Source organism: Podarcis muralis, chromosome 2 (genome assembly GCF_964188315.1).
Source record: "Podarcis muralis chromosome 2, rPodMur119.hap1.1, whole genome shotgun sequence".
Classification (NCBI taxonomy): domain Eukaryota; kingdom Metazoa; phylum Chordata; class Lepidosauria; order Squamata; family Lacertidae; genus Podarcis; species Podarcis muralis.
In genome coordinates, this window is record NC_135656.1 from 80,915,900 (window position 1) to 80,933,870 (window position 17,971).

General features: G+C 39.8%; 1 protein-coding gene across 5 annotated transcripts in view; it reads left to right on the top strand.

Annotated features, from left to right (window-relative positions):
- The window catches only part of CACNA2D3 (calcium voltage-gated channel auxiliary subunit alpha2delta 3), a 487,740-nt gene that overhangs the window by 240,069 nt on the left and 229,700 nt on the right, over nt 1-17,971 (top strand). For all 5 annotated transcript variants that reach the window (XR_013391978.1, XM_028719075.2, XM_028719076.2 and 2 more), the window contains exons 10-11: nt 17-106; nt 2,553-2,666. Coding sequence is in view for 4 of the 5 variants with exons in the window: in XM_028719075.2 (XP_028574908.1) it covers nt 17-106; nt 2,553-2,666 (204 nt within the window). In the remaining variant the exon portion in view is untranslated. The remainder of the gene's footprint in view (nt 1-16; nt 107-2,552; nt 2,667-17,971) is intronic.

Here is a 17,971-nt window from a genome sequence, read left to right on the forward strand (position 1 = left end):
CTTCTCACCTCCCCAGCACTTCAGGGAGCACCTTGACAAACTTTTTGCCAAAGGAATCGGAATGTTGGATATAGCTTTAATTGAAGCTTTCAACATGCTCAGTGATGTAAGTTACTGCTTTTTGCTAAGTTTTGTTGTTATTGGCCTTTATAAGTTTTGTATTTTGTTTCAGTTGTCACCGGCTTAGGCTGGAGTATTGTTTGGGGTTTTTTGTTGTTGTGGGAAGTTGTGGCTGTTGGGTTGATGGGTTTTTTGTATCTTTATTACAGATCTTGTGATTTACATGGAAACTGTTAAGTTTTGTGCATTTTTTATGTTTTACTTATTCTTTACAACTACTTTTGTTATATTGTAGTTTTGTATTTTTTCATGTTGTAAGCTACTTTGAGCATGGTTTAAACTATGGAAACACACATACATGTATGTATGTATGTATGTATGTATCTTTCTATGAAAAAAATTAAATAATGGTCTCCTCCTTACAGATTAGTATCAAAAGACATTGTGCTATATTTTTACAGTGATAATTTAGGTAATTTTCTTTTTATCCAGCAGTATGTGGTATGTAAATCTATTCTTCAGAATTACAGGTTGGCACATTCTCATGCTTAAATGTGTTCTTCTTGTGTTAGTCTACTGAGTCTTGCTTTTCAGACTGGTTCAGACTGGCTATAGCCTTTAAGCTTGACTAATTTCCGCTTATAATTTCTTGTATTTTAGTATAACTTAGCTTGCTAAAGAGCTAATAGTTGTTGGTACAAATGATTTTGAAAGATGTGATTGTTACTATGTCCAAACTCTCCCCAACATTTGATAAATTCAACTCCCATAGGTTTCTGCAGGACTACAGAAATGCTTGTTTCAGCAGTCAATGTCTGCTATATCATGTGACAACTGCAATTATCTCTTTTGGGGATAAATGTGATCTTTGCCGTGATTATCTTTTTTTTAAAAAAAAGTCTTAACCAATTAAATAAAATTCTGTGACATTTCAAAGACTGTTAATCACAACCAAGAGCTACAAATGTCAGGATGCATCGAAATTTTCACTGGTAACTGATGAATCACTGAGTTAATTGTAGTTCATTATAAGGCTCTTGTCATTGTTATTATTATGGAAAAGACATTCATCACTCCTTCTATTCAATAAAAACAAAAAAAAGTTCTAGACACATATGAGGAGATATTACTCATCAAAGCATTTACATTTAATCACCTGCTTTAAAAAGAGAATACGGTAGCTTATTCTGTGGAATATGATAGATTCAGACAGAATAAAGCAATGTTTTAAAATAAAGAGATGAAGACAGCCCACCTCCAAGGTATTTTAATACACCATTTCTTTTTTTTACATACTGTCCCTGATTTAGTTCAGGAAGAACAACAGGTGCCTTTAGACACGGGAAATGTCCCTTTTCAAAAAGGGTTTTCTACTTTTAGAAGTAATGGGCCCTGATTTGGCTGGTTTTATCTTGGCAAGTTGCCATTGAACGTCACATTTGACCATTATTTAGTGGTTGCCAAGTTATAACCCCAGAGGTAATCCCAGAAGTGAAAGAAAATGCAGGTGCTATTTTCCCCACCCTTTCCTCCAATCACCCCATTTTCAGCAAGGCAGACTTGTTTCCCATCATAGTAGGGAATCCAAGTAGGTGGAATCCAAGGCTCAGTAACAGCGCTGAGGGAGGAGTCTTCTGCTTGGTTGTTAAAGAAACAAACACAACCTCCTGTTACTTACTGGCATCTATGCCATTACCCAATTACTGTGTTGCTACATTTGCTGCACAGTCATTGATATAATCTCTTTCTAGATGGGGTGATCTGGGCACTACAAGAACTCCTATTAAAACTGCCTTCCTTATGAAGGGAGGTTGGTTTAACTGGAAAAAGATTTGACTGCTAGATTAATTCATGCCCCAGTTTTTAATATGAGCATGCAGAATTACAGATAACATAATTACTTTGTGCAAGGGAAACATTATGGTGGAACCTTGGTTTCTGTACTTCATTGGTGGCTAAACAATTGGTGGGTTCAGGATGGGAGAGAAAAGTTACAGGGTGCCTGAGAAGATGAGGGAATTTTATCTGCTTTGAAAAATCTATAGATTTAGTTTGTGTTTGGGATTGGGTGTAGGTGTGAGTCCAGGGGAAGTAGTGGGTAGGAGTCCAAGAAGATAAATACGCTAAATTGAAAAAAGAGTCATGAGTAAAATGGGAGTTGTATTTTCCCCTCGCCATTGTGATTGTCAATCCCATTCACCTTAACATTAAAAAAAAACATGCCAAAATTGCGGCATATTTCCTGCAAATTTCTTTGATTTAGGAAGGTGTACATTTATAGCCCTGATGTAGTACTAAATTCCATAGGGGTTTCATCGGCAGCTTGCTTTTTTTTGAGGGAACAAGCAGGAAAGTGATGGCTATAGCACTGGATGCTTTTCAGTAAAGCCTATGCCCACTGGAATGATGAGCATGGTTTTCTTACAGCAAATACTCATTTGCCTAGCTAAGGATGCCAGAACTCAATGAATATCTGTTTGCTTGTTTCCCAGTTCAATCATACAGGACAAGGGAGTATTTGCAGTCAAGCCATAATGCTGATTACGGATGGTGCTGTGGACACTTATGATGCCATTTTTGAAAAGTATAATTGGCCAGATAGGAAGGTAAGTCCATTATATTTTGTATCTGTGAAACAATATATCTGATGATGACAAGCTCTCAAATACAAATGTTCTCTACTAGTGGGACCTTGACCAACAGAGTTGTGCTCTAAGACAGATATTTGTCAACTGAAATGCAGAGCAAACAATATCAGGTAATCTTCAATCTGGATTAATAATGACCAGGAGTATGCTTTTGTGCTCGCAGGCTTCTGAAGAGCATTTGGTTGGCCATTGTGGGAACAGAATGCTGGACTATATGGGCCTTTGGCCTGATCTAGCAGGGCTCTTCTTATCTTATTATATGTGTGTTTGTTGCATTTTAAAAACCCAACCAAATTTAGAATGGACAGCCTTATTTTCTTTTCATGGGTCATTTCCTGTGTAAATGCATCTTCTACTAGCTGTTGCTTTTTAAAAAATGGTGTTGAGAAACATAATGCAAATTTATGGAAGGATGCATGGGACAGAAAGAGTGTGGCTTTGAGATTTGGGGAGAACTTTAAAGAAATGTGCTTGACATTTCTTTTGGTAGAGCTAGGTCCTGGTTGCCTTTTTGGACCAGCCTCCACTGACTTTAATTGGGGAGTAGGAGAAATGAAGAGTGGAAACAATGCAGCAAATTGTAATGATAGAATTCAACAATGGCAACTCACCGTCTGTAGTTGCATTTCAAAGGCTCACTTATCATTCCATGCTAATAACTTGGGAGCACTTCAGCCTCAGGGACCCCTAATTTTGCACATGCTGAACATACTTATAAATCTGCTGCTGGTTTGCATGACTATTTTACTTAAAAAAAAATGAATTGCTTTACCATTTGTGGGGCAGCTCAGTGACAGCATAAAATACTGAATTGGGGTGTATTTAGTAATCTGTCTGCTTTAGAGTATTCCCATTTACTTTACTAGACTTTGGGGTACAATGACATAGAAATTGTGACACAGCTAGAGTATAATTTCACAGCTTTAAACAACAGTGGAATTATACTCTAGCCGTGTATCTCTGATTTTTGAGAAAGACAGCTAGACCTAGTAAAATTGAAATTAAGGTGTGAGTATCTGCTAATTGTCTGGGATTGACTCGGGAATTAATTTCATCTGATGATTTTATAGAAAATCACCCTTGCCATTCACGAAATAAAAAAAGCAAAATGAGCTGCTGTGAAAAGAATTATAATGGTTAGTAATTGTGTTTATGCTGCATGATCAGGCAGCATGTACTTTGTCAGTAGTTGCCTATTAAAAACATTTTTTTGAGATAATAATAATTCCATTTATGAATTGCTTCCTATAACACATCTTGAAATGATTTAACAACAAAAACATACATAAAGCAATTTCATATATAAAACCATCTTCAAATCAGATACAGACTAGGATAAAAATAATTTAAAAGGCTTATTTGTAAAGGAAGGTATTCAATAGGTGGTAAAGGGCAAGCTGCAGGAGGCAGTGGAAGACAGGAGTGCCTGGCGTGCTCTGGTCCATGGGGTCACGAAGAGTCGGGCACGACTAAACGACTAAACAACAAAAGGCAAAGAGACATGCTGCCTGTCTGATATGTAAAGGGATGGAGTTCTGATAAGTGCTGCCAGGCTAAAGGCCCAATTCCTGCATCATACAGATGGACCTCTTGCTGAGATGGTATCTGCATGAGGCTCTCTCCTGCAAAGTACAAGGCTTGTTTGGTTAAATAGGGGATGAGACCATCTCATAGGTATCCTGGTCCCAAGGGATTTGTACACAAGTACCAGCACATTGAACTTAAATGAGATACACTTCCAAATCCTGTGGAGAAAAGGACTTCCACCCAAGGCCTGCTTATGTTTTTGAACATTTCTATTCAGGAGTATTGCTGCGTTGGTATGAGGTATGAGATGGGCAAGGCAATATCTTAAATGCATGAGTTTGAGTCAGAAACAACAGTACATGTTTTGAGTTTTGCAGTTGAAAGTTGGCTGGACTTGTAGAACTGACTAGAAACTAGAAATCTAAGGTCATTCCTGTTGGAAGATGATGGCTGTGGAAGAGCACACTTTAGTGCCCTGAAGCCTGTGAAAATTAGGACCACCATACACGTAATTGCGTTGGGGTCAGCTTGCTGAGGCTCCCTGCCATATGCACACAGTATGCGTTTGTGGCCCATAGTGAATCCAGGCTAGATTTGTAATCTAAAAAATGGGTTCAGCACTGGTGATCTGAACTTCTCTGGGCTTTGTGCATGCATTTTGGGCTTTGCTTTTGGCTCCCCTTTTGCCCTTTCCACCTGGAAGCAGGAAGATGTCTGAAAGGAAGCAGTCTTTGATACACAATCTTAGATACAAAAGAATCAGGGCCAAGGTTTGCATACAAAGGTGCCCTGAATCATTCATATCTCATTCAACCCATTAAAAATGGTAAATATTCTTATACAACGGTACACTGAATTATATCACACATTTAGCATTACATGGGTGGAAACAAAACCTCAGTAAAGTATTTTTATTGATTTTTATTGATTTAAGGGGGGGGGGGCAGCTGCCCTTCCCTGGCCCCCTTAGCTACGTCCAAGAACCATTATAAACAGAATAAAATAAAAAAAACACATATGCAAAGGTACCCCAAATTTTATCCCATACCAAACCATTAAAAACAGTAAAATTTCACATGCAAAGGTATCCTGAATTGTACCCTGTTGCCCCTTATAATTGTATACCTCATGATCACTTAGTTCAAAGTAGATGAAATATGAAAATATTATTTGCCTTGTGTCTTTGGGATTTCTTCCCCTAATATTGTGTGATGTTAATGGTATAAACACACCTTATTTGCATGGTATGGCAGCAATAGCATCTTCATATATATGAAGGACAGTGTAGATAATCAAAACTGACACATTTCTTCACTTGACACTGATGCTGTTGGCAGCTATTCATTTTGTCATTAAAACCTTTATAAAAGATGTGAAGGGAAGCAGCCTTATTGGCTAGTCTCTGCTGGAGTACATGATGCACATGTCACAATCACTTTATGGCTCAAACTATACAGTCTATTTATACAGTTGCCACTGCTGCTTCCTAAACTTTAGCTCTGGCACCAATCAGGGAACCAGTCATCGACGCCTAGGAAGTTGATTGTGTACCTAGGTATGACTCATGTGAACGCAGTCAGGAGGCTAATCCTGGCCTCCTGTGTGTTAAGTGTAACTTCTGCAGCATGGAGCAGGTTTTGTTTTGTTTTTGTTTTTTAAATTTATTTAGGGTCTCACTGCAACTCAGAAGTCTGACCTTTCATGGTTTTAAGTTTCATGGATAACCTGCACAAGTAGAAACCAAGATGTTTAGTTTTATAAAATAAAGACTCATGAGTAAAGCACCATACAAGTCCGAGCTGAGGCAACTATAAAATGCCACATTTCAGTGAACAAACTGTAACCCTGCAGTGTATAAGAGTACCTGTAGAGAGCTTCTAAAAAGTAAAAAGGGTAGCATATGGTTCTCCCCCTCACTTTCCACAAGGGTAAAATAATGTTTAAGAACATTAACATCCATTTGGCAAAATGGATACCTGGACCACGGCATAACCGCAGTGACCATTTATCTGTTTCCTCTAGACTGCCATCTACAAGGAGATTAAAGCATTCCCTAGAATGTTAACCAACCCTGTGTAGCTTAGCAATATGCTGATGCTACACGCATGGAACATTAGGAACGGCAAATCGCTGTTGTCCTGGTGTTATTAAATTGATTTTCTTTTCTTAAGAAAGAGTCAGAATATTTCAAAGGTCAGTGTGTACTGTGTGTTGAATCATGAGGTGTCTCATGAGCAAAAGACACCTTCTAGGGCATTGTAACCTGAAACAGGATGATTATCTACCCCTTTGAGGGCTTTCTTGATGTTACGATTTTGTAGTGAAATGGAATATAGTTTTCCAAATTGGGGATGTGAGGGGGAAATTAGATCCATGGGTAAAGTGCATATTTGGCATGTAGAGCTTCCAGTTTCCTTTCTTGCATCTCTAATTAAATGATCTCAAGTAGGAGAATGGTGGCTATGATCCTGATACTTCTGCTGCTTCTCAAAGTGTGGCAAGGATCTTTGGTGGGAATTTCCATCATACCTACTCTGAATGCACTGGGCATCTTAAGCACAGTCTACACTTCTTCCGCTGTGGGAAGCTGCTAAAAGCCTTCCCAGCCTGTTGTGTGAGGCCATACATACACAATAATGTTCTGGATTTTTTCCTGATTTGGGGGCCCTTTTAGGGAATAATTTTCATGTTATGTACATGTGTATACTATAGGTACCCCCTGGGTATTTTTGAAAAAATAATAATCTGGGTGGCTTCAGTGTGGTCAGCATGGAGCCATCTGAGTTCAGCATTAGAGAAGGAGGAGGAGGAGAAGAAGAAGCCTGGTGGGCAATGGGGAATCATCAGACATTAAGAAGTACAAATGGAAGATCAGAATTCTGAGTAATCTTCGTTATGACCCCTAATATTTGGGACTGATATTAACACTATTTGACTATTAGCTATGAGAAGGATGGGTGTTTATTAAATTAGTTATCAACATTAGTAGACTTAATTGATTGTTTCCCATTCCCACCAGAAAACAAGTCCTACAGCATATACAGTTCTGTGCAAAGGTTTTAAATACTGGAGTTATTTTTAGCACTATGACATAATCATCTCTACAGCTCTTACTTTAATTGGTTGTATAAAAAGTTGAGGTGACTTATACATCAGAGTAAATACATTCTGTTTTTATGGGAAAACGTTGGAGCACCGACTTCCGTTAAGCTTTAATCTAAATAGCTGAGGTTTCCCTTAAGAGCAATCAAAGAATCTTTCCTGGTTTATAACATGGAAGATGAGTTGAATTTATGGCTGGATGCTCTGCAGTGTCTTTGTTTCGTGGTGTTTCTTCCTTGGGGATTCATATCTTGAAAATACACCTCAGAATCACGAATCACTTGGGACTCATTAATGGAGAACATATCTCACTGCACTGTAATTTTTCATTGTATAATTCACCATCTGTTGTTTGACATGCTGCTAAAAAATTAGAAGCCATCATGAGTACCTCAATAATAGTAGAAATGTGAAGTTGTTCTGTGTTATGATTTCATAAAATAGGCTGACTCCACAACTGAACTAACAAAAGACCATTCTATTTTTTCTTTTCTTTTTTCTTTTAAATAGCTCTTCTGCTGAAGATTAGTTATTTTATACATTTTTATCTTGCTTTTTTTTGTTAATTACCTGCCTACATTCTATTTTTAGAATGAAAAATCATTAGCATTAGAAGGTACCTTAGAGGCCATCTAGTCACAAGCACACACACAGAGTCTATTGTGCAGCCATGGTACCCCTGACATATGACTGTCCAGTATCTGCTTAAATATATTCAGTGAAGGAGAACGCCTCCCTCCCCACCTCCCAAGGCTGTCTATAACAAGGTCAGGGAGCTCTTTGGAAATTTCTCCTAAAGCTTTGTCCAAATTTGCTTTCTTGCAATTTCCACCCACTGGCTCTAGTCTTAGCCTTTGGATCAGCAGAGAGCAACCCAAAGATTTAGCATCTGTTTCCCTTGCCAGTGGTGGATTTTGGGCTCTCAAATTTCAGCAGGGCCCCATGGGGGGACACATAGGGGGAGAACAGGCATAAGAGAAGCTCTCCAGACATTAAACCAGTTCTTCATCAATGAAAACAAGTTGTCTTTTCCATGTGAGTATATTTGAATCAGAACTACAGTCTTGCACTGATACAGCAGAGAAGGTTTGGTATGCCCAGCAAAGGCTATGGAATTATCCAGTCCAAGGACCAGCTGAAAAAACAACCCCACATTGAGAAATGGGAACCATATGATCTGTCGCAGAGATCGCTACTTTTATATAATAGTGGGAAAGAACTTTGGATAGTCAGGAGGCATAACTTATTGTCCTTCTGAGTTCTCAGAAGTTGCCTTCACCAGTCTTTGAATGCATTTTGATTTGTGCAACTTTCTGTAAGGTGCTGGACACCAGGGGGCAGGAACATGGTCTGGTGGAGGTTTGGTGGAGGAAATATTCAGGGTTTGGCTGTGGATCCAAGTAATACTGTTTCCAGGAATATGATCATGAACATTAAATGGCATCCAGGAACTGTAGTCAACTCTTTTTTTAAATGTTGAATTTAAACAAAAATGTGTGCAGCAAAGCAACCAATCAAGTGATGGATTACGTGTTAATCTTCCTTGCCCAGGAAAAGCTCTGTGTTATCTTTTATGCCCACCTTAACTGAAAAAGAAATGGTCTTTTCCCCCTCTCTTTTTTGGGGGAAAGCAAACGCCTGTGTTTAATTACCTTAAAACTGACTATTGTGCGAACCAGATATATTTTTAAATATGCTTGCTAATTTCATTTCATAAGAAAAGCATACTGTGGAACAAAAAGAAAGCGATGAAGTCTTTTTTTTTCATTCTTCTGTGAGAACTATCTGCAAAAAGAGAAGCAGTTAATCATTTCTTTAAGTAAATGTGCACGCAAGCTAAATTGTACCAGCTGAAACATCTGTGACAGAAACAAGTGGATTACTATAAACATTTCCCGGAGATTTGAATGATTTTGCTTTGATCAAGTTCACACCCCTATTTTTATGTTCACTTCCCATGAAAATTCATATCTGTGTCTGAGGAAGAGAAGAGAATATGATCATGTGTTTTAATTTAGATTGCATACAAAACTTATGCACATGAAAGGGCTGAGCCATGGCTGCACAAGCAGTCTTATTTCTGGTTCTGCCAAGATGTGGCCCACAGACGTGGCAAAGTGACTTACAGGGGTACACTGCTCCTGATGCTACTATAGTGATCCATGACAGAGCAACAGCTTCACATGCCATAGAAGCCTTGAGTGACTATTCTGATTTATCTGTAATTGGTACCCCTAAGGCACAGTAGCAGAGTAGCAAGACCATGTGGCAGATATAGCATCAAAAAGATAAGGCAGTGAGCAGCAGACATGGCACACAAGATAGCAAGGCTGATCGGTAGTTGAAGCTCTATAGAGAGGTCCTGTTGAACAACTTAGTCCATAGCAGGATGGAGATGAACTGAGTCACTGTGAGCCTTTTCCTCCAGTCTACTCCTCAGCATTTGATACCATATGCTTCTGGAGCTGGTGCTTGGAGACATGGTACTACTTGTTCTGCTCCTATCTCCAGAGCTATTTCTAGAAAGCTGCTGTTCAGCACCAGGGGAGCTGTCCTGTGGTTTCCCGCAGGCTTCCATCTTGTCCCCCATGCTTCATCTATATGAAGCCTCTGAGAGCTGTCATCAGGAGATTTGGAGTGAGGTGTCATTAATATGCAGTCAACACTCAGTTCTACCTCTCTGTTCCATCTGAATTGGGAGAGGCAGCTGAGGTGCTAGACCAGTGTTTGGAGATGGTGATGGGCTGGATGTGGGTCAATAAACTGAAGCAGTATCCTTAAAAGGCAGAGGTGTTATATGTTCTAAATTCTTAAGTCTGGAAGGGGGAAGACAGCTTGTCCTAGATTTCCCTGGAAGGAGCAGGTTGATAGCTTGGCAGTACGTTGTTGCTTGAAGTTCAAGTGGCCTTGATGACTAGAAATGACCAATTCCAGCTGTTCACCAGCTGCAGCCCCTTTTGGACAGAGATAACTTGGCCATGGTTCTTCATAGTCTGGTAATTTCCAGAGTGGATTGTTGCAATGCACTCTACTTGGAGTTGCCCTTTAAGATGACCCAGAAACAACTGCAGCAGCCAGATTACTGGCTGAGGTTCCATTCAGAACTCATATAACACATTTTAAAACAGCTGCACTGCTTATGCTGGTGAAAACAAACCCCTACTGCCCTCCTGTTTCTGATTCTGTTGCTCCACCAGTACGTGACTCTGCATGTGCTCAATTAATGTACAGTTTTGAAGTTCCACGTGTGTGGAAGGGTTTATTGTTTTTCTCCTGTGCCTTGAACCCAACAGCTAGGCATTGGATTTTTTAAAACAACATTTTAATAAAGTAAAAAAGAGCCACCTCTCTTAAATACTTTGGAATAGGGTCTGGAAACTTTTCCTTCCCATTCTGAGTGCTATGTTTTCTTGTAGGCAGCATTCCAAGGGCCACATAACAGTGGTGTGCAGGGCCAGATGCAAAGTCTGAGGTGACTCTTACCTTTGTAAGAGAGATACCGAAGTCCAAACAAGCAAGAGGCATTATCACAGTTAAAGGACTATACTGCTGTACTAACTAACTCTCTTTCTCTCTATATATATATCTCCACTAACGTACCGCTCTGGTTACGTAACTTTCAGGTACTTTTTTGGGGGGTGCACACAGACCCCCAGAACGAATTAAATTCGTATCCAAAGGGTCCACTGTATATATATGACAAATCTTCCATCTCTAACTGGCAACAGTTATAGGCAACCCTGACTCTTATTCTTGTGGGAAGTCTTTCACATAAACTCTCTTCACGTGATAACTGCAGTTTCCACTAGACTAGAGCATTAGGAAGTGTGAAACTTTAGTCAACACGGATAACATCTGAAAGACTGCCTACTCCCCTATGAACCTGCTCATTCATTAAGTAAGATTTTCCCCTGAGGCCCTTTCCCAAGTGCCCCTTCCATCATCAAGGTTCGGTGTCTCAACTTTAAAACTCTCTCCCTGGAGAGGTTTGCCTTGCACCCACCTTGACTACCTTCAGATGCAAAGTCAAAAACCTTGTTTTATGTGCAGCAATTTTGAATTGAATTTAAACAAATTTATTGCATGAGTAGAATGACCTCCACTTGAACAGTGGAGCTTTGCTTCTCTCTCCTCCTCCTGTGCCCTTCCCCTCAAAACTACTCCAAACACTTGGGGGGGGGGACCCAAGAGCAAACTGGAGGAGATGTGGGAAGGGTGAGGCAAGGGAAGTTCTCTTGCACAAGTGGAAGTTGTTCCACTAGTCTCATGACTTCACTTGGTACAACCCTCTGTTGTATTATTGCTGCTTGTTTTATTGGACCTAGTTTCCTTGCTTTGAATGCTTCTGCTGTTGTTTTCTTTGGCTTTTTTGTGGTTGTGCATTGTTTGTTTCAGTGCTATTCCATTGTTGTATTCATATTATTGTATTGTGAATTGAAACCTGGGGCATAATTTTTTAAAAAAATAAATTGACGTACCATTTCCCCTTATCATGCTACACAGTTAGCCAGCACTGAGTACTGTGAGGACATAACAGGTGAATTCACCTTTATATGAACTGTGATGTTCACAGGCTGCTGTTTACTCTCATTACTGGCATTTATGGCATTTGTTCTGCGTCAATACAAAAAGTAGTTTATTTCATAGGTTATGTCATTGCCATTTCCAGCTTATCGTGGATATAATGCCTGGAGTCCACAGTCTGAATTTAAGGTGACCTTTCTGTCCAGCTTAAAAAAAATTCCAAAATAATTGATTTTGCAGTTACATGAACAATTTATTGCATATGTTATGAGGTGTTCCTACCCCCAGCTCCAGGCTATTTAATGTAAATAACCTTTATAGTTTATTTTATTTTAACTCACCTTTAAAAATATTTTTTTGCATTATGTTCTGTGAATAAGATTATTTTATTTCTGAAATTCTTTTGAATATTTTAAAATTGCCAAAATATACCCACCTGATAAATATTTTCTCCTCATATGGTTTCCTTCATGGACCATATTTGTTGCTCTCCTTTAAATTGTTTACAGCTTGTCAACATCCATCTTGAATTGTTCTGCTGCAGTATCACTCTGCTGATTCGTTGTTTAGCTTTGTTGTCTACTTTAGCTACTGATCTAGGGTTGATGCAAAGGATTCATAATGAAAAAGGGCGGAAAATGAAACAAATGGGTCTATTCATTGTTAAACAAATGCCATAGAAAGTAAAAAAAAATTCCTTCCAGTAGCACCTTAAAGACCAACTAAGTTAGTTCTTGGTATGAGCTTTCGTGTGCATGCACACTTCTTCAGATACACTGAAACAGAAGTTGCCAGATCCTTCTATATAGTGAGAAGGTGGGGAGGGGTATTACTCAGAAGGGTGGTGGGAATGGGTGATGGGCAGATAGCTGTGGTGAGCCTGTTGACGACTCTTAATGACTGCAATAGGTCTTACAGGAAAAAGCAAGGGGTGAGAAGGTGAAAATTGGCTTTGTCATGTATAATGAGATAAGAATCCAATGTCTTTGTTCAGACCAGGTTTCTCCATGGTTTTAAGTTTAGTAATGAGTTGCAACTCAGCAGCTTCTCTTTCCAGTCTATTTCTGAAATTCCTTTGTAGTAAAACAGCTACTTTGAGATCTTGTATAGAATGTCCTGGGAGATTGAAGTGTTCTCCTACTGGTTTCTCTGTCTTGTGATTCTTGATGTCAGATTTATGTCCGTTTATTCTTTGGCATAAGGTTTGGCCTGTTTGTCCAATATAGAGAGCTGAAGGACACTGTTGGCATTTGATGGCATACACAATGTTAGACGATGAGCAATTAAATAGTCCCGAGATGGTATGTGTGATGTTGTTGGGGCCAGTAATGGTGTTGTCCGGGTGTATGTGGCAGCAAAGTTGGCATCTGGGTTTATTGCAGGCTCTGGTGCCAGTGTCCGTGTTAAGTCTGGTTGTAGTATTATTGTGGGTTAGGAGTTGTTTAAGATTGGGTGGCTGTCTGTAGGCAATGGAAGGTCTTCCTCCCAGAGCTTGAGAAAGAGAACTGTCATTGTCCAGGAGAGGTTGTAGATCTCTGATGATGCGTTGTACTGTTTTAACTTGGGAGCTGTATGTGATGACTAGAGGAGTTCTGTTATTTTCTTTTTTGGGTCTGTCTTGCAGCAAGTTCTCTCTGGGTATCAGTCTGGCTCTGTTGATCTGTTGTCTAACTTCATCTGCTGGGTATTTTAGTTCTAAAAAGGTTTGCTCTGTCTGTAGAATTGGAACAGATAGAAAGTAGTTAGTTCTGACTAACCTTTTGATTCCCTAGGAGGCAGAAAAAAGGAAGCTTGAGGTTACAGGGAGGTAGGAGGCAGCAGAAAAAGAGGACAATATAACACTGTCTAGCCCAGGGGTTCCAAAATCATGGTCTGTGGACCACCAGTGGTCTGTGAACTTCATTCAGGTGGCATGTCTGCATTAAATAACCATATTAATTTTAAAGTATATTTTTATTGCTTTTTGTTTCTTATATGTTATTGTATTGTATTACAATACAATATATGAAATAAAATAAGCAAGAAATATAAAGCATCTAGCACAGAACACAACTGGTACAACAGACAGAGAAATCGTTAAGTGATCTTCCAAGACCACTGAAACTTAACCAAACGGCAAGCATTTCTTCTGTGCCTAGAAAATGGCTCATTCCATTCCTTCCCTGAAGTAATAAAGGGACAGTGGCAAGCATATATTTTGACTGGCTACCAAAGCTAGCCACAATTCATGGTCATGCATTTGAACCTTCAAATATTTGTGTCAATTCCTGACATTAGAGTTTATAAAGCTTGTATCAGCTTAGATGTCCACTGCATCTATTCATTTAAGATCACATGCACGAAGATATGATGGTTTTAACAGTAAACTAAATAAAAATCCAAAGATAAGTAAAATGGAGCCAGTGTCCTTTTATCCATAATTTAATGAGAAAACACCTGGCTTCCCTAGTTCATTTCAAAGCATTTTAAATACAGACATGTTTTAAGAGGCATGAGGGAACCATAAGGTAAACTGAGCAATGTATAAAACACTCCTAATGAACTAAGTTTTTCCACCAAGGTATCAAGCTAGATTTACCAAAATAAAGTGATTCAACAAAACACAAATGTTTTTGAGCTACTTTTTTGGTGCTCCACAGTGACTTATTAATGGGTTGTTGAGTGGCAAAAGAAACTGGCTCTTATTCCCATCTTACTATTTAATCAGGTGCTAACAGCACTTCAGTCTCTACAAGACCCATAAATTCCAGGAGGAGTTGGGCTGATATAAACTGTTCCAGTTCACTGAGGAATGGAGCATTATTAAAGTCAAAGCTGAGGTTACAGAACTGCAAGAGGCATATGGCCTTACTCTTTTACTTAATTACTCTTTTGCTTAATTATTCTTACCACTATATTAAGATGATTTTATTTCACTCATAACAATGTGCAGTTGTTAGAAGGCAAGTATTATGCTGCCCAATCGTGGGCACCATTACACAGAAGTAAGTCCAAAGGAGCTCAGTGGCGACTCAGCTTCCAGTTTATAGGAGTTAATTGTGAGTAAACACGGATAGCTCCCAGTCTCCCAGTTTTTGCTCTCCTGTATTGAGATGCAAAACTACAAAGAGAAGGACGTTTATTTGGTCTCTTTCCCCCAGAAACATTGGATAAGAAGGCGAGGTGACCTCTAGAGGATTGCTCTGATACTATAAAGATTAAACCTTTGAAGAATGCCAATATTTCAGATACTTTAATGATGCTGTATTTTAGGGTACTACATTTTTTATGTGTCTAATGTTTTTCTGTTCTTTTATTATTACAGTGGACGCTCGGGTTGCACGTTCGCAACCTGCAGCGGCGCGTTTGCGCAAGCGTGGGTTGTGATTCGGTGCTTCTGTGCATGCACAAAGTGTGATTTAGCGCTTCTGCGCATGTGCGACCGCCAAAACCCGAAGTAACCCGTTCCGGTACTTCTGGGTTTCGGCGGTCCGCAACCCAAAAAAAACGCAACCTGCAGCATCTGTAACCCAAAGTATGACTGTATTGCATTTTGCAAAGCATAGTAACAGCTCCATGCTATATGCTTTAGAGGATTGTGCAATTGATTATACATGATCAGATAATCAGGAATAAACATGGCTGCTTGATTCTACTGTTCTATTCACTAACACTAGGTTTTTACCTCACAATTCAATATAAGCTGAAAATTTGGGTTTCTGATGAACAATTCAAAAAACTTAGTCTGGATTTGGACTAACAGAAAACACTTGGCTGGTTTGAAAAGAAATCAAAATGAAGACAATCAAGGAGTTCAGACAAACATGTGGTAAGCCCCTGCACGTGGGGGTGTCTTAATCCAAATTGCAAGTAAGGATCACATAGTCAAATATTGCCTAAAGAAAAATAGCAGCTGTGATAGGGAACAATTTAGATTGGAGAAATGATATGAGACAAAACAGTTAATCATTTGCCATGGTGTTGTGGCCCCAAACCAGCTTGTTCCCATCTCCGCATCTGCCTTTAACTTTAAAAATAATAAGAATAACAATGGTTGGACAACCAGTTATGAACCTCCTATAATCTCATTTTGTTTGGTCAGACGTAGTTGGTGCCTTCAGTTATAAATACATAAGTTAGTTCCAAACACAACCTTACTGATCACCCATTTCTTCATAACATATCTGCAAGGTGTTCGGCTTCTATAAAGGAAGCACTGGCACAGTTGAAGGACCCTTGGTATGATGGTCTTTCATGAAATGAGTTTCATTTTGCAGACAGAATGACAGAAAACAGATTGAACCGACATTCTAGTGGCATTGCTTACTCCTATATCACACAAATATAATGACTGTTATTTTCTACTTTGACACAAATAAGAGACATGGCAAAAGAGATGGAAGAGGATGAGGCTTCTAAAAACCTCTACTGTTCTCTGTCGTGTTTTGTTCTACAATTACTGTAGTAGCAGCCAAATTACAAACCAGTTAAACTGAAATACTAGAAAGGCCCAGTCTCAGTCAATAAAAGGTAAATGTAAAGGTACCCCTGCCCGTACGGGCCAGTCGTGTCCGACTCTAGGGTTGTGCGCCCATCTCACTTAAGAGGCCAGGGGCCAGCGCTGTCCGGAGACACTTCCGGGTCACGTGGGCAGCGTGATGAAGCTGCTCTGGCGAGCCGGCACCAGCGCAGCACACAGAAACGCCGTTTACCTTCCCGCTATAAAGCGGTACCTATTTATCTACTTGCACTTAGGGGTGCTTTTGAACTGCTAGGTGGGCAGGAGCTGGGACCCAAAGACGGGAGCTCACCCCGCCGTGGGGATTCGAACCGCCGACCATACGATTGGCAAGTCCTAGGCACTTAGGTTTTACCCACAGCGCCACCCGCGTCCCATTTATCTCAGTCAATACACACCATCTATTCCAGCATACTAAGAGTATGGAGCGGTGAATAGTTTGTTACTGAAGCTGTTGTGTGATTCTTTGAATATGTGCCTAAGTTACTACACTACTATGCTGTCTCAGGGATTTTCTGTGTATGGCAGCCACAGCTTAGCAGATGACTTTTATAGACAGTGCCATTTGCAGAAGAGTTTATGTGAATGCCAGTTCCACGTGCAGAAATCAATAGGGAATGGTCTTTCACACTGGTGCAAATGTATTAAAAATTTGTGTCCATGCTGGCGCATAGGTAGATAGTCCATTCTGAAATGTTCATGTTAGGTTTAGGGTTCAGTTGAATTTATGGATAGTTTCCCACTAAAAGAAAAAGTCCCAAAAGTGATTTGCAGTCAAGTAAAAAATACAATAATAAAATCACATAAACATATTAGAAACAGATTTCACAATATGGTTGTATCATTGGTGTTGTCAAAATTCCTGGGAAAACAAAAGTGTCTTTTTTTGCCTGGCACTGAAACAATGGCAAGGTTCATGTGAAATCAACATTCACACAATCTGTTATGCATGTGGTACTAAATGACTAAAGCCTGTGAAAGCCATGCAGGATCAGCTTTATCACTCACCATCCCTATCGAGGACCCTTGCAGTGGAACATTAATCCTGCATGGTTTTGTTTCAGTGCACACTGAACTATGCATAGACTCTGTATGACTTTCATTTTCAGAACAGCAGACGTGGATTCATCTTTAGTTGCTAAGATCTGCAGAGTCGGAGAAACAGAAGTTTGTATAAATCTTTCCATACTCACACATAAAACTAAAGGTAAAGGGACCCCTGACCATTAGGTCCAGTCGTGGCCGACTCTGGGGTTGTGGTGCTCATCTCGCTTTACTGGCCGAGGTACAGCTTCCGAGTCATGTGGCCAGCATGACTAAGCCACTTCTGGCAAACCAGAGCAGCGCACAGAAATGCTGTTTACCTTCCCGCCGGAGTGGTACCTATTTATCTACTTGCACTTTGATATGCTTTCGAACTGCTGGGTTGGCAGGAGCAGGGACCGAGCAACGGGAGCTCACCCCGTCACGGGGATTCAAACTACCAACCTTCTGATCAGCAAGCCCTAGGCTCTGTGGTTTAACCCACAGCACCACCCGCGTGTCTTTTATACATATGTACACACAATTTTAACTTCTTATTGAACATCTAGGGAATATCAACAGATCAATG